This window comes from Cydia strobilella, chromosome 6 (genome assembly GCF_947568885.1).
Source record: "Cydia strobilella chromosome 6, ilCydStro3.1, whole genome shotgun sequence".
Taxonomy (NCBI): Eukaryota; Metazoa; Arthropoda; class Insecta; order Lepidoptera; family Tortricidae; genus Cydia; species Cydia strobilella.
Genome location: NC_086046.1, coordinates 6,410,260 through 6,437,783, shown reverse-complemented (window position 1 = coordinate 6,437,783; position 27,524 = coordinate 6,410,260). Strand labels below are relative to the sequence as shown.

General features: G+C 36.4%; 1 protein-coding gene across 8 annotated transcripts in view; it reads right to left on the bottom strand.

The window, feature by feature from the left end:
* LOC134742399 (syntaxin-1A) overlaps positions 1–27,524 on the bottom strand; it is an 88,312-nt gene that overhangs the window by 5,690 nt on the left and 55,098 nt on the right. For 2 of the 8 annotated variants that reach the window (XM_063675532.1, XM_063675534.1), the window contains 5 exons: positions 18,127–18,201; positions 17,234–17,490; positions 14,048–14,185; positions 12,390–12,500; positions 6,091–10,145 (listed from right to left, as the gene is read on the bottom strand). In XM_063675532.1, the coding sequence (XP_063531602.1) occupies positions 10,068–10,145; positions 12,390–12,500; positions 14,048–14,185; positions 17,234–17,490; positions 18,127–18,201 (659 nt within the window). In that variant the 3' untranslated portion in view covers positions 6,091–10,067. Of the gene's footprint in view, positions 1–5,522; positions 5,629–5,756; positions 5,857–6,090; positions 10,146–11,467; positions 11,579–11,907; positions 12,501–14,047; positions 14,186–17,233; positions 17,491–18,126; positions 18,202–27,524 lie in introns of those variants that run through there. The other 6 variants (XM_063675531.1, XM_063675530.1, XM_063675533.1 and 3 more) reach the window with 6 other exon arrangements.

Here is a 27,524-nt window from a genome sequence, read left to right as displayed (position 1 = left end):
CAATTCCAGTCGGTAGATATGAACCTTCTCTTCAGGAATATATAAGTCTGCCAGGGCGCTTTCAGCCGAAACACCTTGACATACGAGATTATGTGGCGCAACATCCGTGGTACCCGTATAACCCGTATTTTGGAATTGTACATATTACGGACATTTCAAATACTGCAGGCTTATTAATTTATTACTCTATGCTTATATTTGTATATTATTATTTACGTTATTAATAACACATATTTATAATAAATTAAGTTAAAATAAATTAAATAATGTGATTAATATGATTAATAGTCATTGAATTAGCTATATGAATCGTTTGTCTTTGTCTGTCATTTTGACTTATGTATTTGTAAGAAAAGGATAAAACATAATTTAACTAATTCAGGCTCGTAAAGTTTTACGAATAAGGGGGTATTAGTATTCATAGCTAAATCAGGCTTGTAATGCGACATAAAATGATTTTTGGTGGTTTCTTTTACGCTTGAGGCGTTTTTTCACCTATTTGGTGTATCTAATCACTATCTTATGTAGGGGAGAGAGGGGCATGACGAGTAAGACGGGGTAGCGGCTTTATATGGCGACACGACTGACCAACCATCAGAATCCCGTTAACGCATGACGATGCGTCGCCATCATAGCAATCAGTTCGCACAGTGACCGGCTAGACAAATGGTGTCGTTAATTATTTATTTGCAAAAAAACTGTTTTTGTCATATTCCTTGTTATTTTTAGGGTTCCGTACCCAAAGGGTAAAAACGGGACCCTATAACTAAGACTCCGCTTTCTGTCTGTCTGTCTGTCTGTCTGTCCGTCTGTCACCAGGCTGTATCTCATCAACCGTGATAGCTAGACAGATGAAATTTTCATAGATGATGTATTTCTGTTGCCGTTATAACAAACTATAACTAATTGTTTATAACACCTGTATTCATTACCTGTAATGCACAATTGATGAATAAATGATTCTAAAAACATAATAAAATAAATATTTAAGTGGGGTTCCCATACAACAAACGTGACTTTTTTGCCATTTTTTGCGTAATGGTATTATGGTACGGAACCTTACGTGCGCGAGTCCGACTCGCACTTGGCCGGTTTTTGTGTTTTATTTGGTTTGCGTTTGTTTCCTTATTATCACCAGCACATATATACTGTTAATTTATTCCTATGGCCCAGCAATCACGCCAACAGCTAAGGACTTGTTTGGTTTCAAGTACGGTTTATTTTACAAAACACTTTCGAATTTCATTAGGCACATGGGGCAAGATGTGGTACATCTTGACGGCCGTAGTTTTAAAGTGATAAACTGATGAAGAATTGCGGATTTGAATTTATTTATTCTTCAACATCAACATCAACATCAAACATTTATTCAGCAAATAGGCCACAGGGGCACTTTTACATGTCAATTTTTACAAACAATAAAATTAACCCAACAAACAATAAAATTAACAAGGGAAGATGGGGTACATGTTAGCTGTAAACACATTTTCTGTCTCTCAGACGACTTAAGAAATAAAAGTAAAACAGTTCGTGAGAAGTTATCAGGCGATGGACCCAAAAGCCAAAAAATTAAGTTTTGTTTAGGCCCTAAATATAATATTTATATGAATCATTCTTATCTTGTCCCGTAGGGGTTCCCCATCTTACCATACTTGGGGGGCAAGATGGAGAGAAGGCACTTTTGGCCATTTTAATTTATTTTTAATTTTATTATCTAACTAGAGAGTTCCTAGTAAGTGTTGATTATGAAAGACTGATTACCAAAGATAAAAATAAAAATAACAAAAACTTAAAAAAAATAGCATTTTCAGTTTTATTGGACTTGAAACATTAAGTATCCCGTCATGCCCACCTCTCCCCTACATTTCTTGACGTTGACGCAAAACTGACGTAGTTTAACATTCAGGGTGTTGTTTTATAACACTACAAATTGAGATAACTAAGGTCTGTTTTTTTATTCCGTAGACTAAAATGACGTTTCATATGTAAGACATGACATTTCTTAGTACCACATGAAATGTCATTTTAGTCTACGGATTACGGAATAAAAAACAGAATATAATCTATTGGAGTCTTAGTAATAGGGTCCCGTTTTTACCCTTTGGGTACGGAACCCTAAAAATGATTTAAAATGTTCATATTTGGATTATTGGTAAAAATCGTCCTTGACGTTGAAAATCCTGTCTTTTTACACCCGTTTACAATAAGTATGTAATAATAATAATTTTGTTCATTTTGGTAAATAAAGGATATTGTAATTTGAAATTATTGTATTATTTATATATAAGGTGCTAACAAATTAGCTACAGAAATTTTACGAGATGGTTGGTACTTTACACTAGAACAATTAACTTTTAATAGAAATTAAAAAGTTTCTCATAATTTTTATTTTATTTACCGAACAAAATAAATAAACTATAATTCTATCTAAAAAATAATCATCATGTATTTAACTGCTTGTTTGTCTTAAATGTCATTGTCAACGTGTCATTTGATTTATCAGCGTGAAGTGGCCAGTTAAGTTTTATATTTAAAAGAGGTTTTAGAATCTGTTCAATGAGGTCTCATTTAATTATCTCATTAACAGAGTTTTTTTACAAAGCAAATTTGTTTTCCAATTTTCTCAAAATAATATCATAAAACCTATAATGTTTCATACTTACATATACTTCAGGAGCCGAGTACTATCAACTGTAAAGATATCGGTAGCTAATTTGTTAGCACCTTTATAAGGCAAACAAAGAAGTACAAAGCCGTAAGCAGGTAATAAATTAATGCCCAAATTATATTGTGTATATTAATAAATTTGAAATATATGTTATTAATGGCATAACAATATACAAATATAAGCATTAGGTAATAAATCATAAGCCTGCAATAATTAAAATGTCTGTAATCTGTACAATTCCAAAATACGGGTTCCAAGGATGTTGCTCACATAATCTCGTATGTCAAGGTGTTTCGGCTGAAAGCGCCCTGGCAGACTTATATATTCCTGAAGAGAAGGTTCATATCTACCGACTGGAATTGGTTTCATGCTGGTATCAGATGGGTTAATTTAGGGGTCCTGATGGTCACCTTTGAGAGCGTATGCCAAGCACTTCCGGCAATAATCATACTGGCAGATTTCGCTTTTCTGTATCTACCAGTAAATTTCTAACTGATGCCATAGCTTTTATTGCAGTATCAGATGGGTTAAATGACCCCCCCTTTTTCGCACCGGAAGTGGCTATTTTTTTTGTACTTTCGGCTAGTTCCGCCGTGGCAGACTATCAAATTCGGACTTAGCATCAGTTTTATGGGAAACCATTGTGCATCTCATCGCGGTATCACGTTGGTTCGAAACTTTACTGCCGGCTCTTCTACCATTAGAAAAGTATTTTAGAAACGAACAAAATATATCGATATAAGCCACCAATTCAACGTACGCTGGTGGATCTAAGAACTATTAATAAAGTATTTCAACTGTTATCTAGTAAATAGAAGCAGAGTTCCCACGGATTTAAGAAAGAGTGGAGATAAGATAGTCCTTAATAACAACTTAAAATAAGCATGTCCATCCCCACCATACAATGAACTGGTGGCTAACAAACACAATATGTCATGGAGGGGTCTATTAAGACTAAACTATAATAACAGTTTGTAGATTAATATTTCAATGATACGGGAACATCCATTGAATATGGTTCGAAAAACGATGCAATAGCTAATATACCTAACTAATTTATTATTAAAATGTCTCAAATTTAAGTTTTCGTGTAACAATTTCGGGTCCCATAAAAATAAGTAAAAGCGGTTTAGTTGAATTACCCTTACAGATCAAGTTAATTCTGGCTAAAAATTTAGAGCAACTCAAACTGAACTCTATAGACCAGACGGACCATCGATGGATATTTCCGTAAAAAGTAGAATGTATAATGCGACCGCTTCGCTTGTGTTAGTTATAAGGACAGAACACATTTAACATAACATAAAGAGACATTATTTTAGAGCGGGTTTTTCTATTGTGATGTAAAGGTTAACTGAACAAATGGCACGGTCGCCATGCGACGACATGTGAAGAGTAATTAAACACACTACGGCTAATCGCATCAAGAAACGTAAATATTAGCAATATTTACTACAAAATGAAAGTTCTCAAGATTTAGTTCATTCAACGCTACTCAGACAAATAAAATAACCCGATCTACAGACACACAGAAATGTAGGTATATGTAATAGTACCTAAATACGGTGCGGGATAAGGAAAGTGCATGGATTTGAAAATTCAGCCAGAGTATAAATCCAAAATACGGATACATAATTAACTACTATAGAAGGACGTACTATTTTGCAGTAAAGTAAGACTGCGTAGTTAAAGTGACAAGCTTAGTAATAGATTAGGCAGTTAAATATGAGCAGTTTAATAAAAAGTCTAGGTTTCGTACTAAAATTTTACAAAAAAAAACAATGATTGGTCAAAATGTAATTTAGTGCGATTCGTCCTCATATCAGACTAATTAGTTTTCGTCCAATATGGTCATAATAAAAATCGTAGTATTAAAATCTGCTCATTTAATTACTTGTCCACATGATATCATACGTAAATGATTAAATTTGGTTGTCATATTTTTTACATACTTATAATTATAAATAAAATTTAAAAACAAGTTAATTTAAAGAAGGTAGATTTGTACATCTAAGATGAAGCAATGTCGAGATGAGAGCGCAGTCGCCAATCATGTAGGCAAAGTTACCACTGCACGCCTCTCCCACACTGAATATTGAGGCGTTAGTCTGTTAATCCCTAATCTAAAGTAAAAAAACTAAAAGCACTCGTGTATGTTCATGCTTGTCTGCTGTATGATACTGTATGGGATAGGCGTGTTTACGTATTTTCACTGGGCGCTTTATATCTCTTTAAACGTTAAGTATCGTGTTAGTTATAATAATCGAATGTATACGTAGTATTGGAAAATATTGGCAATAAAAATTAAAGCTTAGATGTATAGCGCCGAATGAAAAAAATCAAGGCTCACAGATTATTACTCAATTCCATACCATCCAACTTTAAACTTTAACACGATCGTGATATGATCTAATCAACTCGGAATGAGTAAAAAGACACCAGAACTCAGAAGATAAGCGGACTTTTTATAAAATAAATAAAAAAATCTGTGAGCCGTGACTATAATGTGAATATGGTGTCACAGTGTAGATACATGATTTATTGGTGGTTTTACGTTCAGCGTAGTATATTTTTGTAACGTCAATTGGTCTTCCAATTATTAAGTTAAAACGGATTTTTGTTTTATAAATTTGAACCCCAATCATTTATTTATAAGAACATATATCTAATCTGGAACAAATACAATGTTTGATCCAATATGAGCGCCGCATCAAAGCAAATTCTAAGTTTGCTATAATGTAACTATAATGAACGTTTAATCTGACGATGTCAGCACAGCCTCTACTCAATCATTATCAAAAACTCTAATTATAAATGCCCTCTATGAAGCCCAAGCTTGTAAATATTCGCAAACCTGCCCCCGGGCCCCGTTCGACCGTTTAAAGGAAGAAGGTTTTATACACGTAGCCGGTCGCGAGAAGGGCGAGCACGAGCAGACACAGCAGAATCATTATCTTCTTCTGCACATTGAACAAACACAACACTTATTAGATATGTAGTAGACTGAGCGAGCGGGCGGGGCCGCGGCGGTCGGCGCGGCGCACCGCCACCGCCACCGCGGCCGCGCTCGCTCGCGGCGGCGAGTTACCTTTGAGCATTTGGCGGAGGAGCTAGTAGAAGTAGCTGGAGACATAGCCGACGACCACCAGCCCCAGTATCAGCAAGCACACTAGGATCATGATCTTCTTCTGTAGACGGCCGGCCGGACGGCGAGCATGCAACATTACGCTTTAGACACGTCCGGGGCGAGCGCCACGCCGCCGCGCCGCCCTCTCCGGCGTAATATTAAATAATTCAACGGTGGAAACTAATCAAAACCGCTATCTACTATGAATGATTAGAAGTGGGTGCGTCCTTTGCCTCGGTCTTACAATTAGGTATCGTATTAGAACATAGGAGATTAAAAATAAAATAAAAAGAAATAAAATAAATATAATATTATTTTCAAAAGTTCTTACCATAACTATTTACATCTTGAGTAAACATTAAAACATTTCTTTATTTATAATTTGTATATAAACAATTTGGGTCATGGTCACGGGCATTATACACTGTGGCACTGTGGCAAAAAAATAAGTGCATTCCCGTTGCCAGGGAGGTTCTGGGATTATACTGAGCAACTTTAGACTATGTAATGGTACCAACCCCGACATCGCGAAAAAAAATTGGCTTTTTCATACATTTTGGCTGGTCCATTTTCTAAGGGAGGGTAAATTTTTTTTTCGCGATTTCGTGGTAGGTCCCATAGTAAAGGTTGCTCGGTTTAATCACAAAACCTCCCTGGCAACGGCAATGCATTTATTTATTAGCCAACCTGTATAATATTAGCGAAATTAAGACGTAACCTTTTAATACAATATTAACGATATTAAGTAACTAATAATAAACAATAATGTTTAATGGCATTAAATTATATTTCACAGTCTTTCGATTATTACTTATAATGCGTGACAAGCTGTACCTACGTGAATATGTTTAATGACACCTTTGTAAAGCTACAAAGAAGTTTTCAGCTAAACATACCATAATTTATTTGCTAATCACAAGTTAACAATAATAATACAAGATATTCAATTAAAGAAGAAATAAACTGTATTCTCCTCGATAGAAATTAAAATTCGTTTAAATATATTTTAAGAAAAAATGCTGTTATTAAATGCAGTTTAGCAAGACAATACGTTTATATGAAACAGTACTTTAAATATCTATTAAATAAATAACAGAATAATGTAGCACAGAGCTTAAAATACCTTGGTATAACAGGACTAAAAATGTTAACCTACACTATAACTCAATCGGCAATTAATAAATATAATAATTAATATATAAAATATAAGTAATGAAATAATTTTTATTTAGCAGTTGTGAATATAAGAGCAAATAAAACAGATCTAAACTATTTACACAAGTGACTTGTGCCACATATATCATCGACAGCCAATAAACTTTTAACAAATAAGCTGAAACCACACTTATTGAAATTCGTTTGCTTTTTTTATTACTCTTTAAAAGATTAGAAGGATATGGAAAACATTAAAATTATTAATATAAAACAATACTGGTGTCGATCTCATACTGATTGACTCGACAAAATCTAAACATATTGACTAATCACTAAATCTCAAATTCCCTACTAACAGTACAGCAACGTACTTTTAGTGAATAAAAAGAGACAATGAGAAAAAAAACCGGCCAAGTGCGAGTCGGACTCGCGCACGAAGGGTTCCGTACCATTACGCAAAAAACGGCAAAAAAATCACGTTTGTTGTATGGGCCCGACTTAAATATTTATTTTATTCTATTTTTAGTATTTTTTGTTATAATGGCAACAGAAATACATCATCTGTGAAAATTTCAACTGTCTAGCTATCACGGTTCATGAGATACAGCCTGGGGACAGATGGACAGACAGACAGACGGATAGCGAAGTCTTAGTAATAGGGTCCCGTTTTTACCCCTTGGATACGGAACCTTAAAAACAGTTTTCATTAAGGAATAAGCGAATAAATACCTAACTTCATCTACTTATTAGATTTGTGCGTGATTACATTAGTATACCTATTAAAAATATTAAATAATTTATTTTATCTTGTTCTCAAATCAACACTAGGAAGCATGAATAATTATTAAGTTAATGTACCTACTTAAAATACGCCCGATCATAAATTGTGATGTTTTTATGTTTAACTAACAATACCTAACAAGAATACAATTGTATTTACATAGTTTATTATTTAAATTGTTAGCTATAAAGTACCTATATTAACAACATCATTAAGGTACAAAAGCGCCTGATGTCAACCGGTCATTCTGCAAGCTAGGTACTATCAGCAGTGTTTGTTGGACAATATGTTTGTACCGCATTGTCAGGCTGAGAAATTAAAACATGGATTTTTATTATTTTTTTGCCACTACAATTATTCTTGACAGCGTAATTCGTAAGAAATTAATTTGTTTAGAATAAAGCCCGCTATCCACACTCTCGCAACTACAAAACTACACGAGACTCGCCGAATACGAGAGTGTAGAGTGAGTATTCGTCTATGTTCGTATTGTCTCGTGTATATTCGTGTTGTCTCCGTTTCGTGTCGGTAACATGGCCAACATCAAAGAGGTCTCGTGAACTTTTGTGTTAGCGCGAAACCATCGAAACTATTCCTCTACACTCTCGGCGCGCTCCCGTCAGTCGCATAATAAATGCAATACGAACAGACGAATACTCACTCTACACTCGTATTCGGCAATTTTCGTGTAGTTTTGTCGAGAGTGTGGAGCGCGCTTCAATTTGGCACAGTCTCGGCAAATGTCCCGGCAAAATCGTCTCGTGTAGTTTTGTCGAGAGTGTGGAGCGGGCTTCAATTTGGCACAGTCTCGGCAAATGTCCCGGCAAAATCGTCTCGTGTAGTTTTGTCAAGAGCGTGGAGCGGGCTTAAGGTATGTTTCCAACAAACCCTTCGCTGTCTATATTTTGCAGAATGACATCCATGGCAACAGCAAAGCTATAACGACGATTAGCCTAAAGCACAATTTAATATTATTGCACTTCGCATTATATTGTCTTTAAATTGTTTATTAGGTACGAACAGCAAATTTTTAGCAATGACAATTCGAGTAAGAGGCAGTAATAAACAATATATTAATACCTACTAATTTCAGCCACAATGTGAACGCTATATATTATTATTGTATATTTAACAGGATTTGCGCCATGTGAATTGTTTTTAGTTTTACAAGTACGGCATAGGCATCATAAATCATAAAAGTAATAGAATTTATTAATCACATTGCGGCCTTTACTTGGTGAAATATCACAAAATAAGAATATAGTTGATACCTGCCTACTGAACAGTAAATTACATTTACATAATCTGTGAAATTACACTTTTGTGACAGACGCAAACGACAAGACATCCATGAGGAATACGTTTCCAGTCAACATTTTTTTTGGAAAGTGGTAGAACTGAACAAAGCGCATCTGATCAATCAGATTATTTTGAATAACCTACTCAGGCAGCACCGTTCATTATGAGTAATATGTATGTACATTGTGGAAAAAGGGCGATATTGCAAAAATTGTTAACGAAAGTCGATCAAGACTTAAGTTTACAATTTAAAGATCGTCCGTGTTACACACAATATTTTTCAACACATTTGCTAGAAATATACACTTTTCTAAGCCATCGTGGATGGCAGGACAATATTAAGATATTTGTTAAACCTGATCGGTTCTCATGACATGACTTAAGAGGAAAGGGGACGGCCGTTTCTCCATACAAGCGTAGTCTTCATTTTCCTCTCTGGATATTGACATTTTGGAAATCATTTTTACATAATTTGATGTATAATTAACCATAGCTATGCCCCTACGTTTGACTTTTCTAGATTTTTTGATTATTGTAAAAATTAGGAGCGAAAAACTGTTTTAATACAAATTTTTAAATGCTTCCAACTCTTATCTTATAGGTAATAATTTTCGAAAAAAATCTAATGTAGGGGCATATTCTATATTACCTCCTGTACCTACTCAAGTGTAAAACATCATCATGCAAGTGTGATGAAAATAACATTAACATCTCCATAGATGTCTTTGTAGATGACAATAGGGCAGACTTTGAAATTGAAATTGTTGAAAATACTTGAAAACCAACCCAAGCGGATTATTTTGGGCAACTACAATTTTAGCAATAAAGAAATTAAGGTATATTCTAATCAACCCGTAATTTTACTAACTCATCATTTGTCTACCCTTGCACCATCTATTACCGTCACCCGACACAAGTAACATCCATCAACTTTACCTAATGACTTAAGATGATAAAATTAAACGGTATACAGGCAAATATCATCGTCTTGTGATGACAACACCGCGTGTCCATGGCCCGTGGTTCGCCTCTTTTGCCTAACTCAATGTGACGGCGAGGATAATTATTAGGATAACCAGCGTAACAGCGAGGCATATCATGATGAAGATCTTTTTCTGCAATGACAAGGGAAAACAAAAGAAAATAAAATCAGTGTAACTGCGAAAAGCTGAAGGGTATCGGGCAAATAAATGTTTGCATACTTGGGCTGGTATTGGCAGCAATAGTTGAAATAATAGTTCATTGACAAGTTTCGTTATTCACGATAAGGTTAGCGATTTGTTAATAAATTATGCATTTATTGTGATGATAAAAATAACTATTTCAACAACTAAATAAAAATGAATCAGATTTTTTTATATATGTACAATTGGTTAATATAACGTAAACTAATGCTGCCTAAAATCGAAATTTGCTTGAACTCAAGTATGTAAATTTCTAAGAGTAAATAATTTGTGTCCGAAAGTGAGTCCTATGACTAATATTATATATATTATATTACGCAGCAACATTATTAAACATGCTTTTTTAAATGAAAAAAAAAAAAGAACCGATTGTATTCTGTTCTTATTTATTCCGTAACCGTCACCACTGCAACCACATTGCGACATAAATTTTAAATCAAACACAAATTTGTTTTGAACTATAGTAAATTTTCATAGACTAGATACATTTTTCTAGTTTTATCATTCAGTGTATTTTTACGTATATAAGAAAATGTAAATAAATAAAACTGTATGATGACATTGATGACTCAGTCATTCAGTTAATGATATAATGCCATAGGATGAGATACAAAAGATTATTAACATGACTGAATCTATGATGTTCTGTGTCTATGGTAGTATCTGATTGGCCAACATGACCGACTCACGTAGGTTAGTTTACACTGTACCTACCTAAAAAATTACCATAGATAAGTAGAACTGACAGGGCTAAAAATAGACCTCATTATTCTATCAGCTCCAGTCGAGTCTTAATTAGTAATCTTAGTTAGTAATGATTGTTTTTAACTGTTTTCGTTCTGTAATTCCGTCACAAACATTCTTTGATAAACAAATTTGTGTAAGATTTAATTAAGCATCTAAAACACTGATTCTATAAGCAAGCTACATGAAAAAATTTTTTTAAGTGTTAATACCTTCTCTAATTAACAAAAATGGAAGATTGCAAAATAAAATGAACCTTTAAAATATTCTGGCTATCGGCAAACGTATTCACAAAATAGTATTAAATCGTGCTAGCGACTCGAGACAATTTTTCTCTTCCGAACGTGCGGTTCCATGCACGTGCAAAATGAGATTAGAAAAATGAGAAACGGGAGAAATAGATGACATTAGATCCTCATAGCGGTCGCGTTAGGTGGCCCCTGCGTCTGCGTCCCCGTTAGGCGTCGTGTGTGGTAGAGGCGTTGTGTAAGGCTCGGTTCGGTGTTTACCTTCCTCGCCTTGACGGCCCACTTGTAGGCGCTCTTGAGCTCGACGTTGCCCGTGTCCACGTAGTCGCCAGTCTGCGTGACGTGGTGCTCGATGCGGTCCACGAGCTCGCCCTGCGCGCGCTAAGGGCAGCCGCGGCGGCGGGAGGGGGACTGGACTCGCGGATTGGTTCAAACGTGCGTTATTTTGGACCCAGTGTGAGTTTTATTACAGGAACCAACCGAATTTTAGCTAGAATAATTAGTCCAGTTCAGGTAGTAAATTAAATGAATAGCCAGAAATAAAATACACCCTGGAAAATGCCACAGACATGACACGACACCCAAAACACGTGATACCACAATAGACATTTAGTGTATATAAGATAGACCTTAGTAGACATAAGAGATGATATTAATTTTATATGTAAGAAACATTGTTAGTTAGAAACGTTTTTTGTGCAAGTTTTCATTTTTGCCAAATAAACATAAATTAATCCGTAAACATACATGAGGCGAGACAAATAAAAACTTGCAACAAATCGAAAACATTGTTACATAATAACACGTTAGAAGATAAAATGTGAGAAGTAAATGTTAATAGTGGTTATTATATAACAAGAATATTTATAAACCAAATACCGAAGGCAAATTACGCACACACCGATGACAAAAGAACAGTTAGTAATCGAGGTTAGCCCGTTTCCATCCAGTGTTAGACAGCGAGTAAAACAGTTATTGTCACACAACAGTTAAAGCGGGGGTGTTTGAACCAATCACCGATTGATGTAACGAAAACAAAATGCGAGGTAACGTGGGAGTCGAACCGTTCACAAACATATCGCAACATAACAAGGGAAAAGAATCGGAGGGGGAGAAGGGGGACAAACAAAACAAAAAAACGCATTAGCAACGAATGGCTGGTACTGGAATGATGACAACTCACCCGTCGAGCTTTGCTCTGATATTTTAGGGCCTTCTTTGTGTCTTGGGTGGCAGTTTGGACATAGTCCACAGCGTGCTCTACATGATACTCAATGCGGTCGATCATCTCTCCCTGCACCCAGAGGAACTTGTTTATTTGATTATTCATAAACACTAATGCACCCATAACATAAAACTAATCTAGGAATGTGCTTAACATTGTCGTGTCAGCAGATATCACGTTAATCGACAATAAATTGTAGAAACATACATAACATATGTACATGTCCATCGTTTACTTGCGTGTACTACACAATTTATATGCTGATGTCGATTACTGGTGTTGTATGCTGAGGTATTTATTTCATAATAGTTAACGTTTTCTTGAATAGTGAAGTTTACGATGTACAAAACCATAAATGCAACGAAACTTTGATGTTTCGGCAGTACAATGTTGACGACGAGTCAACAAGTGACTGAGCATGAGCATCCCCAATCCGTTATACTCCAGACAATGCAGCAAACAAGTTAATTTAAACGAGGCAGTTAACTTTGTGAGCAACTTTTGAGAGAGTAAATTTAGGTTAAGAGAATTGCATCTTTTAGAATCGCTGGACCCCTATACAGGACTGCATTCTTTTTCTGATAAGCTTTTAATACCACCGTGCAATCGTCAGTGGTGTCATGGGTGGTATGATTATCGTTGTAGTTCCTTATGTAGTATTTCAGCAAGACATAATTGTTTAATGAGCAATGTATTGCAAGGGGCATACTAAAACCCGAAGAGAATACGATGGCTCTGATGGCAGGACGTTTGTAATTATTTTTTCAACACACTTGCTCAAAACGACGTTTTTATTCCACCGATTTTTGGCTCATAATCCTAGATATTAAACACGCGTGCTCTTTCAGTGTATTATTCCACTCGTGCTTTTTCATTATATTATCCGACTGAGTTAAGAAGGTAACTGATTGCTAATAATATGCATGGAAAGGGAGCCTTCTTTAATTGGTCAGACTGGCGGGCACAGGCGCGCTCCTCGCGCCTGTGCGGTGCGCGGCCCGGCCGGCCCGCCCGCCGCGCCGCCCGCGGCCGGGGCGAGGGGCGGCCGGCAGTATGACAGATGCAACACACAATACTAACTGTTTTAACTATTAAAATTTGATTAATATGAGTTTCTTTTTTTCTCGCAAGTGTGTTGAAAAACGTCGTATGAAACGCGTGTGCATTGGTCATTACACACATCGGCTTTCTTATTGCGCCTCGCTTACAATATCGCCTCGTGTGTAATGACCAACTTAGCACACTTGTATCATAATGTACTATTATGGCAGAAAGAGTTATCTTAAAGCTAGTTAAACTCTATTACGTAATATTTGCCATTGAAAGTTGCATCATTGCCGTCGTGACATGGTCCTGTTTTCAAGCAAGTGTCATAAAAATGTGGTTTAATTAATATAATTCGTAATTTACGCTTCCTTCAACTACGTAGTTCAACTGTTGAATAGTTTCAAGATTATCAACGAACTAGCCACATCAATTTGTGTTAAAACTACCTCAAGTACGCAATTCAATTTGATGTTAGATTTTTCGACAAACACACTAAGTCTTGCTGCAATACCATTAGTTATTCCAACCGACGCTATCTGTTTATTAGTGTGTATGTGTGTGTGATTGACCTGGCTCTCGACAAGCATCGCCATGTCCATGAACATGTCGTGTAGCTCGCGGATGGACGTCTCCAGCTTGATGATGTCGGCGTGCCGCGCCTCGATGTCGGCCAGCGTCTGCTTGGCCTGCTGCGTCTCCATTATTATCTGGAAACGGGATTGGAATATGTTAAGTTAGGAGCTTGAAGTTGCCGAGCAGAATATATTTAATGCGCTCGTCTGTTCCTAACGCGCGGTGTCAAAAAGTGCAGATATATTGCTCGAGTATCATGTCTTGCCCGATAAACGCCATCATAATATAAATGACACCCTACTATTCTCTGGTAATTGACAAAGTTATGGAAGATCGTGCTATCTTTCGCAAAAATAGTAAAAAATCGCAATAAGTTTTTGTTAAAGGATAGTCTGTTATTTTTATTCAATATTTAGACGTGTTATTGTTTACTTTACAATTGAATCTTATTGTTATTAGAATGTAATATAAATAGATAACGCTAAGCCCAGCCTTAATAATTAATTCAATTTTGGATAGTTGGCGGACCAGAATAGAATCCTCATATGATTTTGTTGAACCAGTATGTCCAGTATGCTACCAATTATACCACTGAATGACTTATTTACACAAATACAATTTATCTCGGCCAGTCGGCCCTGAATGGCCCTGATAGACAAAGTGAGTTTGTGTAAGACCTTATATTCCGAATCCAAAACAAAAATCCAAATAAGTTAAAGTAAAGTAGTAAAAATAATCAAAATAAAGTATAAGATTTTTTGACTATCAGCATTATTCCTGATCGTAAAATGTCATCAAAAACTGTATTAGATACTTAAAAGGGTGACTAAAGGGGCCCCGGCGAGCTCGGTTCTCCATACAAACGTAGTTACGCTGTCATTTTAAAAGGAGTAGCTAGTTTGCTCTGAAACTTTGTACTTACAATAGGATAAGGTATATCTATGTCTGTAATTAGTTTATGTAGCTTCAGAGTTAAAAAATTCAATTTAAGTTTTTCGTACAAAACTTGTTTTTGCTCTATTTCATTTGTTTTATAAACTGGAGCTATATAAACTAATTACAGACCTAGATATCCTACCTCATGTCATTGTATGTGCAAAGTTTCATTACAATCCAATACGTAGTTTTAAAATGGGAACGAAACTCCGTTTGTATGAGAAGGTGAAATTCGGCCGAGCTTTCCGGGGACTTAACTATATCATGTCATGAATATTGTATTATGCAGGCACAAATGTGTTTCATGCATGATTCCCCGTTTCAACTGTGATGCCGTTCGATACAGGTATTTTATCGATCTAAACTAATTACAAAGTTGCTGCAGTCAATTTGCGTAATTGTTATGTATTACTTCATAGCATACGTAACAAGCAACCTACTCGTAGTTAATACACGCGCCAAATGCATACATATATTTCAAATAAATTCGTCATGAGTATTTTAAGCTCCAACAGATTGCTAGTAATTCAATAAAAGCGTGTGCCCAATTTACCACGCTTCGAAATTGCAGCGTGGAAATTTCAATCGAACCTTGTATTTGTTCGGCAAAAGGAAATTTACCAGTTTTGCTTGTTGCAGAACTCTGATTTAGATAGCATGTTTTATTAAAAGCTAAAGCCCGACCTACATTGACGGCCTGCACCTGGGAACATTTTTAATGAACAGCCATTATGCATTGTGTACTGCAATCTGCAGCTAAGGCCATTTAGAGATTATCCGTCGTGCATGTGGGTCAGTTGGTACGCGTGGAAATGGAAATGCCGTTGAAATATTCTGTTTTAAGGCGACTGAATATCATTTATCCACTACAATTCACGTATTCCCGGCTGTATCCATTGCATTATTTAAATGATGCCGTGATCTGCTCATTTACCAAACCCCCGAGCTTTTTGGCCTTAGAGCTTTTTTATTTTATGAATTCAACTGCCATCCTTCCAGACCTGAGATTTAATTATGACAGTTATTCTTCAACAAACCCATAAAGCCAACCCAATAAAGCCAGGATTCGAACCTACAACTTATCCGCATATTTTTCAAGGGCACAATGTAGCGATCTGGCGACATTCCCAGAGGCTCTTAACTAAAGGCTTGACTCATCGATTTCTACTTTCGGACGAATTTTCGTGCGGCGCGGAGCTTCGTCGTTAGTTTCATTTCCACTTGTAACGAGGCAACATTAAATATTAGTAACGGGCGGTGGATATTTGTTGTGCCGGCAAGCAGTAAAGTACTGGGAATCTAGTCAACAATGCCGTTACGAGACGTGCACACAAATTCTGTTCTGTGCCTTTGTTCATTAATTTTACTTCGTAGTAAGCAATTAATGTGATGCTCAAGATTAGTCATTTATGTTTCATTTGACTATCCTGCGTCGAAGGATGGTCCTGGTGAATTACTTTACAATCTAACGACATTCATTATGAAAAATAAAAATGTAGCGCTAAATGAAATAAAACTATGAAAACGGAGATGAGTAACTATCGCGGTAACCGAAGACAATATTATGTAGCGCTAAATATTTGGAGTAAGCTACGTTAAAAATGAGGCTGGTCGCTTTTTTAGACGTGGAAAAACGACATTTTCCCGATACACTTATTTTTACGAACGTGACTTGCGCTTACGGCCCTTTATATCAAAGTCCATTAGACCTTACGGCTCGGAGAAATACAACTGACCAAAACTTAAATGAAAAAATAACGTTACCTATGTGAAAAACTGACGATCTATACAATAGCAAATCTATCTAAATAACTAAAAACGCACAAAGACAAAGTAGGGAAATCTCGACGAAGGTACTGCGATTGCGATCATATTTGGAAAAAGTGATTTCAACATTACCTATCCTAAATTGACGTAGAGAATGTGTGGAGAATGTTAATCTCGAACTCTCATCTGCCTCGAGGCCTGTTTTACCACAGTGGCATAATTTGTCATCTGACAGTGCAGTCTAACAAGTAAATATTGACGCTAAGTACCGTTGAAACTTATCAGAAAAGGATAAAAAATTGACACTGTCCAGTATCAATTGTCACCGTGGTGAAATAGGCCCCAGCTGCCTCCTGAATCCTGTTCTTGCAGCGGTCCCTGTACGTCTGCGTCCGGTTGTACTTGGTCAACTATTGGATGGCCTGTCGCCCGAGTTACTTAAAGCTAGGCTAGGCTAGGTTGTTAGTAAAAAAACTGACCCCTTGCGTGAAGACGGCGGGGTTGTCCTGCTCCAGCATAGTTTCCAGCTCCTCATCCGTGGTGTTCCGGCCAGTGATCTCCAGCTGCCGCAGTATCCGGTTTTTGCAGCGGTCCCGGTAGTCCGTCTGCGTGCGGTTGTACTCGGTCATCACTTCGACGAATTTGCGAGACAGAGTCGAGTGCTGTGTCTTTCTTATCCTGAGATCCGCCGATGATTTGTTAGAGTGTTCCTCCTGTTCGATGTTTTGCTCTATGTCTGTGGATTGTAGTAAATGTAAAAGTATTAAAATTATATTATATACATACAAATAACTACCAATATTTGTGCGAAGTTGAGGGAGAATCACAGACCAGATGAAAAAAATATTATTTGGTCAAGATTCATTCAGTTCATGAAAACATTGAGCAACGTACTATAAAAGTTTTCAATAACGCCGCTGCGATGCCCGCGATGAATGTTAAATTTTAGGTTTCGCTGTTGTACACAAAGGAAGTAAGTGCTGCATGCACATATATTTCTGTGTAGAGAAAGTTTCTTTGTCTGTGGAGAATGTATTTTCAGGCAAAATCAATTAGGTATAAGTCTGGTCAATTGGATTTCATAGCATTTAAACAATAATACCTCGCATTGTTGAGGAATATTTCCAGACTTTTAACGAAATGGTTCCAAGCTTTTCCACGCAAGCTATTTTAATCTCACTTATGTTATGACACGCTTCCACAGAATTCAGCGCGCGAGGAAAACATTTAACTAATTAATAAAGGGAACCATAACCTCTCACAAGACTAAAACAGCCTCGCTGAAAGTTTCCCAGGAACAAGGTTAAGTACATTCTCGCTTGAGAAGTTGTGAAATTGACAATGGAAATTTGTACGTGTGACTCCAACTTACGTTTTAACTTTCCTCTGACTTTGTTGGCAGTTTTCTTAATATCAGCCATGAGATCTTCTAATTCGTTCTTTGTTTCTGAAATGAGACATGAAATGTTAGGCTTAAAGTTTATCAGAAGTTTCGTACGTTAGCAAAATAAATTCATTTTGAGTATGAATAAGTTGAGCTAAGAGTAGTATTTGGATTCTGAATACTTCGTAAGCGTCTTAACGTATTCCGCTTATGTACTGTACTTGGTGACAAGTTGACAATATCGCAACAAACCAGTAATCGCAAATAACTACAAGAGCGCTTTAGTGCACGTTCGTCGATAAGAAACTTCAGTCATTACGCGTCGTCCAGGCAGGTCGGAACCTTCGTCTCGGGGCCAAACTTTGTCTAACATTGGTAATCAGTTTAACAAACGCCGTAGTCCCACAACTCCCACAAGGAAGTGAATCGAAAAATAAATACGGAGATAATATTAAAGACATTTTAGATCATTTTTAGGTGTCAAGTATATTAGATACAGCTGATAAATGGATAACTGTTTATTTCCGCAATAAGATAAATCCCGCTGTCACCGGCAGGCAAACTCGTCACCGATAACGGCAAATGAGAGAAAAATTACCGACGACATCTCCGACTCCCAGCGGCTGTGGATTCCGGGCCGAAGTTATAGGCTTATAAAAGATTTAACTCATCCTCATATTAACGCCAAAGCTGTAGACTGATAAACTCCGGGCGCTCAGCTCTTGGAAATATGGATGTCTTAACTTAACTCATCGACACGGCCACAATTGATCCTGGATTTATGGTTAAATTTACGAGTTTAACGTAAGACCGCTCAGAATTTAGATATTAAGCAATAGGTAATATGTTTATAAGGTAATTTTAAGTATTTAGCTATTAAGGTAAACTTGCTATACCCTATTCAGGGTCCATGTTGTGACAATTTAGTTTAAGATAACATCTGTAATAACATATGGAATGCAATAAATAAAATTAAATGAAATGAATCGACAATAATGAAAAAGTAACAGTATCTCCCAAGCAATTTATCAACAATATTGCTGTCTCAAATGAACAGTAGCGCTAAGGCAAAAGTTTCCTTGTTAGGAATATGCAATATTCAGAACGCGCGAAAGTAGTTTATTGGAGCTGGCAGCAACTAGACGGTAGTTCTCTATTTTCTGCATTAGATACTTGAATTTTGAGCCACTTTGTACTTTGTTCCAGTAACCATTATAATTTATAATAAAAAATAAATTATAACATTTCGCATTCATAAAAATTGTCATTGTGACAAGATTTACAGTGGACTAGAATTTAAAGCAGCATGCCTATCTAGATCTACTGTAGATAATGACGCTAAAGACACCCCATTTTTAAGAGCCCCAATGAATAACGAACCTAAGTACTGTCGTAAATCATATTGGCCTAATAGTGAATCCATCTTTTATTTATTCAGTGAGCAGGTGTGGACGGCGGCTAACGATAATGGGATTTTTCCAGTCATTCACGCACCGCACCAGCATCACGCAATATATATTCCGCCGCGTCCCGAGGGAAACCACACCCTCAATCACTGCAGACCCCTAAGCCGGCTTTATAATTTGAAAAGCCTATCTGATTCAAGATTGACGCAAACACACCCGAACAAAGAACCGTAACTTTTTGAGGAGAAAATCACCGATAAGTATAGAGATCTACAGATTACAATATATCTATTATACCTAATGCAATTATTTATTTATTCATTTTCGTTGATTTGATTGTAAGCCTATATAACCGCAAACAATGCTACTTTGCATTTGTAAAAGCCAAATTCTCCGCTATTGATAATATTGAAATGAATGAAAAGATCGAATGATTTATTTATTCGAAACATAAAAACAACACCACATAATGTTTAAAACTAGGGCGCGTAAAATGGTATAGATAACATATCTACAGCTACCTATATTTGCAATTCGGCCATGACTACTTCGAGTTTAATTTCTCCTTTTGAAATGGAAAGCACCAAAACTGCCCCTCACAACACGGCTCACGATTTCATTAAGTGTCTATTACTGCCTAAACTCAAACTCAACCGCTTTCATCGGAGGAAATCGCATTTCCTCTCCAAGTAAACGATCGCATAACTAAATACGATCAGCCATTGATAGGCGTCGGTAACGTCATCACAACAGGTACACGACCTAAATCCTCTGAATAATACATTTCTTGTACATTGTGTATTTATAGAAAATCATCCCAAACATTTGCTGATTTTTATGGATCTCCTTTTACTGCCAGACCGCCGACAATAAAACGTGTAGGAAAAATTAGGGTTCAAAAAATTAATGGGCCCTGGAGGGAAAGTGCCTTAAAACCTTATAGTACAATCGGATTAAGTCTCACCTCGAAATCCTTCCAAAGTTATGAAATTTGGTATGTATGTTAATTAAAGGTGTCTTTTTTATGTCCACACTATTAGACATTTGGGGACCTCGAGGAATCGCAGCCATCTTGGAAAATGTGTACCATCCTGGAGAAATTTGCTTATTTGCTGAAATTATTAAGCTTTAATGTTGCCTTACACCATATCTTCATAGAGAACGTATATTTAGAGTAAAACGCAAATTTCTCCAGGATGGTACACATTTTCCAAGATGGCTGCGATTCCTCGAGGTCCCCAAATGTCAAATAGTGTGGACATGAAAAAGAGACCTTTTATTAACATACATACCAAATCATATCTTTGGAAGGATTTCGAGGTAGGACTTAATCCGATTGTACTATTAAGTTACTTTACTTAAAGGAAACATTCTTTTATTTTTAAAAAGAAACAAAACTGCATTCAAAGATTTTTCTTTATTTTTTCAATTTTAAGTCTAAAAATATTCTCGAGTACTAAATATTCGATTTTATGGATATTTTGTACGACAGACGAGAGTAAGACCTAATGTTTCTTGGAGAAATTTTATTATTATATGTATATGTATGTACTATATAAAACCTCCCTGGCAACAGGAATGCACTTAGTTTTTAGCCACCCAGTATAGGTTTTTTTTTACACAAATTGACTAAGCCCCACGGTAAGCTCAAGGCTTGTGTCGTGGGTACTCGGACAACGATATATGTACTATATAAATACTTAAAATATGCAGAAAAACAGCCATGACTCAGGAATAAATATCACACAAATAAATGCCCTTACCGGGATTCGAACCCGGGACCATCGGCTTCATAGGCAGGGTCGCCAGGCCAGACCGGTCACGAAATCAGGATTGAAAGATTGTAATGACTTGTAGCGAAAACAAATATTTCAGAATTGAAAACAAAATCAGCAACTTAGTAATTAATAGCTGTAAGTAATTGTATAACAACAAGAACTGTCAAATATCACGAGATATTTATCGCCCTTTTATACATGGAAATAAATATCCACCCTCCCACGCACCCAACTGCGTTATTAATAGAATAGTGGACGATATTCGTTTAATAATAACTATTATTCTGTACTTTCAGGCTCATTAGATATATAGGTATAATGTAACCTAATACCAAGAATATACGATGGCGTGCTATTAAAGTCCATTCATTAGTAAGCTTAAGAGGGTGGCATGAATCCCACTTAGAAATAAAAATTCAATACCTATTATATTTTATGTAAATTGAATTTGTGGGAACGTCAAAAAGTTTTGCTCTAAGAGAAAGCAAGTAGGTACATACCTACATGTAGTTAATCCGATAGCGATATTAGTTTGATATGTAAAATGCATAGCGGGGAATGAGGCCGCTTATAATAAGCGCGTAAAAAGTTATCGTCAGCTTGTTCGATATAACGACAGGCAACGATGGCTTGTTCGAGGCAATTTAGGTCGGGTCAATTGGTGATCGTGACACTGCTGGAGGGACCGCGCTATTGTCGCGAAGCGCGCTTCAAGATCACGATCTCACACCTTCATTAATATATCCTAACATGTGGAATAACATTGTTTTTTTATTCCTAACTGACCATCGATTATTAAGGTCAGTAGCGTAATACATGTCAGTCGAGCAAGCCAGAAATAATTTGTCATTTTTTTCTTCAAGATTTTGAAATTCAATCATTTGTTGGACACTGACCACTCCTCTGACATCATTAATAGCAACTGCGGTGGTTTTAGGGGAGTTGATGAAGTGTAGTCACAACACAAGTAAGATTAAGCAGCCGCAAACAATGTGCGAAAGGCTTCTAACTTTATGTTTTTTGTTGCAATTAAATTACAAACAGTTAAACTTAAATCACCTACTACATGTAATACTGAATAACTTTGAAACTTCCGAGCGATGCGTCAAATTTATGTGCGAAAGTCAAAGTTATTGCCTACTAACTCGTACTTTAGGTGAGAAAACTCATAGGCAGGTGGGTAATCATTGCCAGTGCGTTACGAACTTACTTAGAACCAGAACCACTAACCGAGCATTAGTCTCAGGGTAACCAGTTTAATTATAATTTCCTATTTCGCATACCTGGTAAGTACTCATGGATACGCTTAGGTTGGTTCGCGTTGGTAACCATGAGAATAAAGGCCCTTAACAAGGAGAGGTGGGCGCAAGGGCGTGGGGCGATCGCCCTCACCGCGCCGCGGGGCTTTCGTTAATTCCAGCTAATCTTGCATCAGAATCAGCCCCAACCCAACAAAACCTTCACTCATTCGTCATAAAACGAGTACAAATACAAATACAACAGCGTTAAATTTGACTAAGTTTTTCGTCAACCGTAAAACGGGCGAATTCGTATATATAACCAACAAAATTAGATTAGGACTTATTAGGTACACTTATTCGTAAAATGTGCCAAGGGATATCACATCAGGGATATCATAAAGGTAGTTTTTAAAAGACAAGGATATCATAAAGGATGTTTTATTCATATGGAACCCGGGCAAGATTTAGATATCTATTTTTATCTACACAATAGAACGTGAGTTATGCGTAAATTAATATTGTGGCTGACGTTTTTTTGCTGGACGTTACCAAGTTTATTCAAGCTTATAGTAAATCGAGTGATTTTATACTAAATATTAATATTATAAGAACAAGTTAGAGGGCACCACAACGAATATACGGATGTGGATAAAAATGGTCACGCAATTAACCCAGTTACGGTTTAACATATAAATACGATACTTTTTATTTTACCCTAGAAGTATTCCCCAAAGGAGTAAAATTTAGGATCTAAGTTTTAAGATTTTTATAAATCAGCTAATGTACTAATAATAAAAAATGGATCATTTGTTACCTGACAATAAAGAATTTTGTGTATGTATTTGTAAAATGGGGAGTAAAGTTTGTATGGGAGTGCGATTAACGAATACTGCCGGCCGACGCCAAAAGCTCATTGTAATATGGAAATCTATGGGAATTAGTTGCTATATAAACACACATTTAGGTACACAGCACGCAACATGCGCTAATGTGCTACGGGACGGAGCGTACTCGTAGAGCATCAATGGCCGTTTTATTTAGTTTGATTCGGTAATCGGCATGTGGTTTGAGTCAGCGATGCGTCATCGGTGAGCTGCCTTCGCCAGCTCCGACGCCGAGACGCCGCCTCCGCCTTCTTCTCGTATATATGTTTAATATACGACCGACGACCGTTCTGGCCTAGTGGGTAGTGACCCAGCCTATGAAGCCGATGGCACTTTATTTGTGTGATGGGCACGGATTGTTCCTGAGTCTTGGGTGTTTTCTATGTATTTAAGTATTTATATACTTATTATATATATATTGTTGTCTGAGTACCCACAACACAAGCCTTACCGTGGGGCTTAGTCAATTCGTGTAATAAGGTCCTATAATATTTATTTATTTTATTTATATTTATATAATACTCTTCCAAATTGTCTAGTATTAATCAGAAAACTTAGTCACAGCATAATAAGCAGGCAGGCCAAGACCAAGTAGATATTATTCTGTATAAGTAAACTATCACAACTATAGTTACCTAAGTGAGAAAACGCGACGAAACATTAAAAGGTGTCAAGTGAAGTGTCGTTGGAATAATTGAAATTGAAACTAATTTGTGGCTGCTTCGATTCCTGTTGTGACATCAAATTCCCAGACACAACCAGACAACATTTCCTTTTCCCATAACAGCTAACAGATCTCGTTTACTAGCCGTCGTGTTGACGTGATAGCCACAAAATCTTGGCATGTATATTTCACTTACAATTAGTGTCAGTGGTCTGCAATAGTGTATATCTTTGTCGGCTGACCTTACGTAGATTTATCGCCGTAGTTTTTTAATAGAGGCATTAGCATATGTAATTATAGTAGCGTTACACGAACTCTTACGTTGCATGATACCATCTACATATTTCATTAAAATTTAATTATGAAATGTTGTGAACGTTTTAAGTTAGGTACATTTCGTTCAAGCTACTTACTAAATAACATAGCACACTGTTATTTGTTAAAAAAGGACTTGTAAAACAAAATATTTGTTCAAATTTAAAGAAGACTGTCATTGAGTGTCTAATTCATGCAGCATGGTATCAAACATAATAAACATATTCTAACATATTTCATATATCTATGTATTATAAATACCAAAGATAGATATAACTCCGTAATAGATGGATACAGTCTAAGGAAAAAACGTACCTCGAAAATTAAGAAAATTTGATTCTCGTTCAGAGGGCGCTACTAGTTTTGGCCTACAGTCGTATAGATGGCGTTGACGGTTTCGTTTGTTATTTAAAAATTTTAACGCATATCAGTGAAAGAACATGGGTCAAAATCATAAAAATAATTAATGCAAATAAAAAAAATCATTTATCTATATTTAAATACATTCTATCGTATTTTTATAAATCTTCATTTTTAGTTTTAAAGTGTGTCGACAGATGGCAGTGAATTTACTGGGGTTACAAAATTTACTATGACAGAACCGCTCTAGTATAAGTTACTCTATGTAAATACAGTCGTCTAGTACCCACAACAGAAGCCTTATTGAGCTTACTTGGGGACTAGGTCGATTTGTGAAAAAAAAAAAACTATAATATTTATTTATTTAGTTAAGCACTGTGTTAATTCACCGCTGCCATTAATTCAGTTTCGAAGTCTCGTCTCGTCCTCCAAACTGATCAACAAGGACAGTTAATGGAGTCTAGCGAAGTATTCCATGGAATGGCACGATCCCGCAAACTCCCACGTCCTCCCACGGCGGCAGACATACGAACGCCCCCGCAACTGCAAATGCCACCAACTTCGACATTCAAATTTCAATCTATCCCGATCAACTAACTTAGGCTACCTACATCGTGACGTCGCGTCAACAGAAAACCCGAGTATAATGAGTTTTCTCTCTGTATGTACATAAAAATGTATCTATTCTTTTCTGAAACTCAACTGTGATGTGCTTTATCGTAAATTAACTATTCTATTACTATACCTACTTTAAGCTATTTGAAATATTTGTACTACATACTAAAAAACCCAAACTTGAGCGCAGGAAGCTGTTTTGAAGTGTTTAATGAAGGATTGGTATCTGTTGCAACGGTCATAGGTTAAAAAAAAATTTTTTTTAGGTAAATAAGCTACTTTTATTTTATCGACTTCCTAAACAGTAGGAGTTTCTCCATTCGTCTTATGTATGTTGTTATACAGAAAACCGATTTTCTAAATTTATGTTCATTAAATTCATCAGTTTTATTACCTTAAGCTTTTTGAAGTGATAACTTCTTTAGGCGCGTATGGGAAAAAAACATTGAACTCGCGACACTGTGACGGTAACCGACACTATCTACTTTGTTTCTAGTACTTAGAGTTCATAGTCTAAAATAAGCTTCATTATCGGACTAAGATTACAATACTTAGTAGTAGTAGTAGTAAACTCTTTATTGTACAAAAATACATATTAAAAATTACATGGTACAAATAATAAGATGTACAAAGGCGAACTTATCCCTTTGAGGGATCTCTTCCAGTTAACCTTATTTTAATTCAGTTAACTTAATTCACGAAGGCTGACATTTGCTTGTAATACAGTAGACCTTATTAACCTAAATACGGTAAGGCTACTGTCAAATGTCAAATTCAAATAAATTCTGTCCAAATACATAAAGAATAATGGGTATGTACGTTAGTAAAATTGCTTTATTTCTAGTACTTTATTAGTAGAGTTCATAGTAGACTTCGCCTCCTTGTGTGTGTTCTACCGCTTGTACAATGGGCTGTGCTCTGAAGAATTGTTTGACATGATGCCAACGGCCGCTTTCTATCACCGCACCGCTCGCCATCGGCAGGGTGTTCATCCTCACACCCTAGCACCTAAATGGTCGCGTACTGTGCGGTTTAAGAGGAATTTCCTCCCGCGTACGCTTCGGCTGTGGAATGAGCTCCCGCCGAGGTTTTCCCGAGAAGCTACCGTATGGGGTTCTTCAAAAAAGGAGTGTACAGGTTTTTAAAGGGTCGGCAACGCGCGTGTAATATCTCCGGTGTTGCAGGCGTCCATAGGCTACGGTAACTGCTTACCATCAGGCGGGCCGTATGCTTGATTGCCACCGACGTGGTATAAATAAATAAAAAATAGTAGTAGTAGTAGTAGTAGTAGTAGTAGTAAACTCTTTATTGTACAAATATACACATTAAAAATTACATGGTACAAATAATAAGATGTACAAAGGCGAACTTATCCCTATGAGGGATCTCTTCCAATAGTCTTTTGTTTATCTAGTATATTCAATATTTTAAATGTCAAAGAACATTCGCTACTCAAATTCTACGGTGAATGGCAAATAGTCATATATCATAATAGGAAGTTTACAGTCACATACGACTTTGTTTTCGAATATCACGGACGTCACGATTCCGTCAAATTCCCAACAGTTGGTTCTCGGTATATCGTGTTCTTGGGTTCTCGTTCTCGGGTTCTCGTGTTATCGAGTTTTAGAGATGGGAAAAAACCATTGAACTCGCGACACTTACCGTATCCGACACCTTTGTATATGGTAGTAGTAGTTTATAATAATAATAAAAAAACACTTCATTTAAAACTATTTCCTGTACAATAAAATATTTCCTGACGATTCAAAAAATACAAACGTAATTGTTCAAGTTTTCACTTCTGTTCACTTCTGACGGCACTCCCGGAATGCCACTGTTTTTTTTTTTATTAATATCCATGATGCATCAATCAACAGAACAGAAATATTATAGTGACACAATTTTGTAAGAAGTTCTGATAAAAATAGATTCTAAAGGATTTGTTAGAGATGTATTTTCTCGCGTGAAAGCAAAACCATTACAAATAATATCTTCAAATTTCTCGACGCGCAATGTATATGAAACACAGATATCTCGCAAATAGTCTAAGACTAGAAGAAATAGAACACGTTCCATTTAGAGACGGTTGGACATGTATGAAAAGTTTAACGGTTTGACAG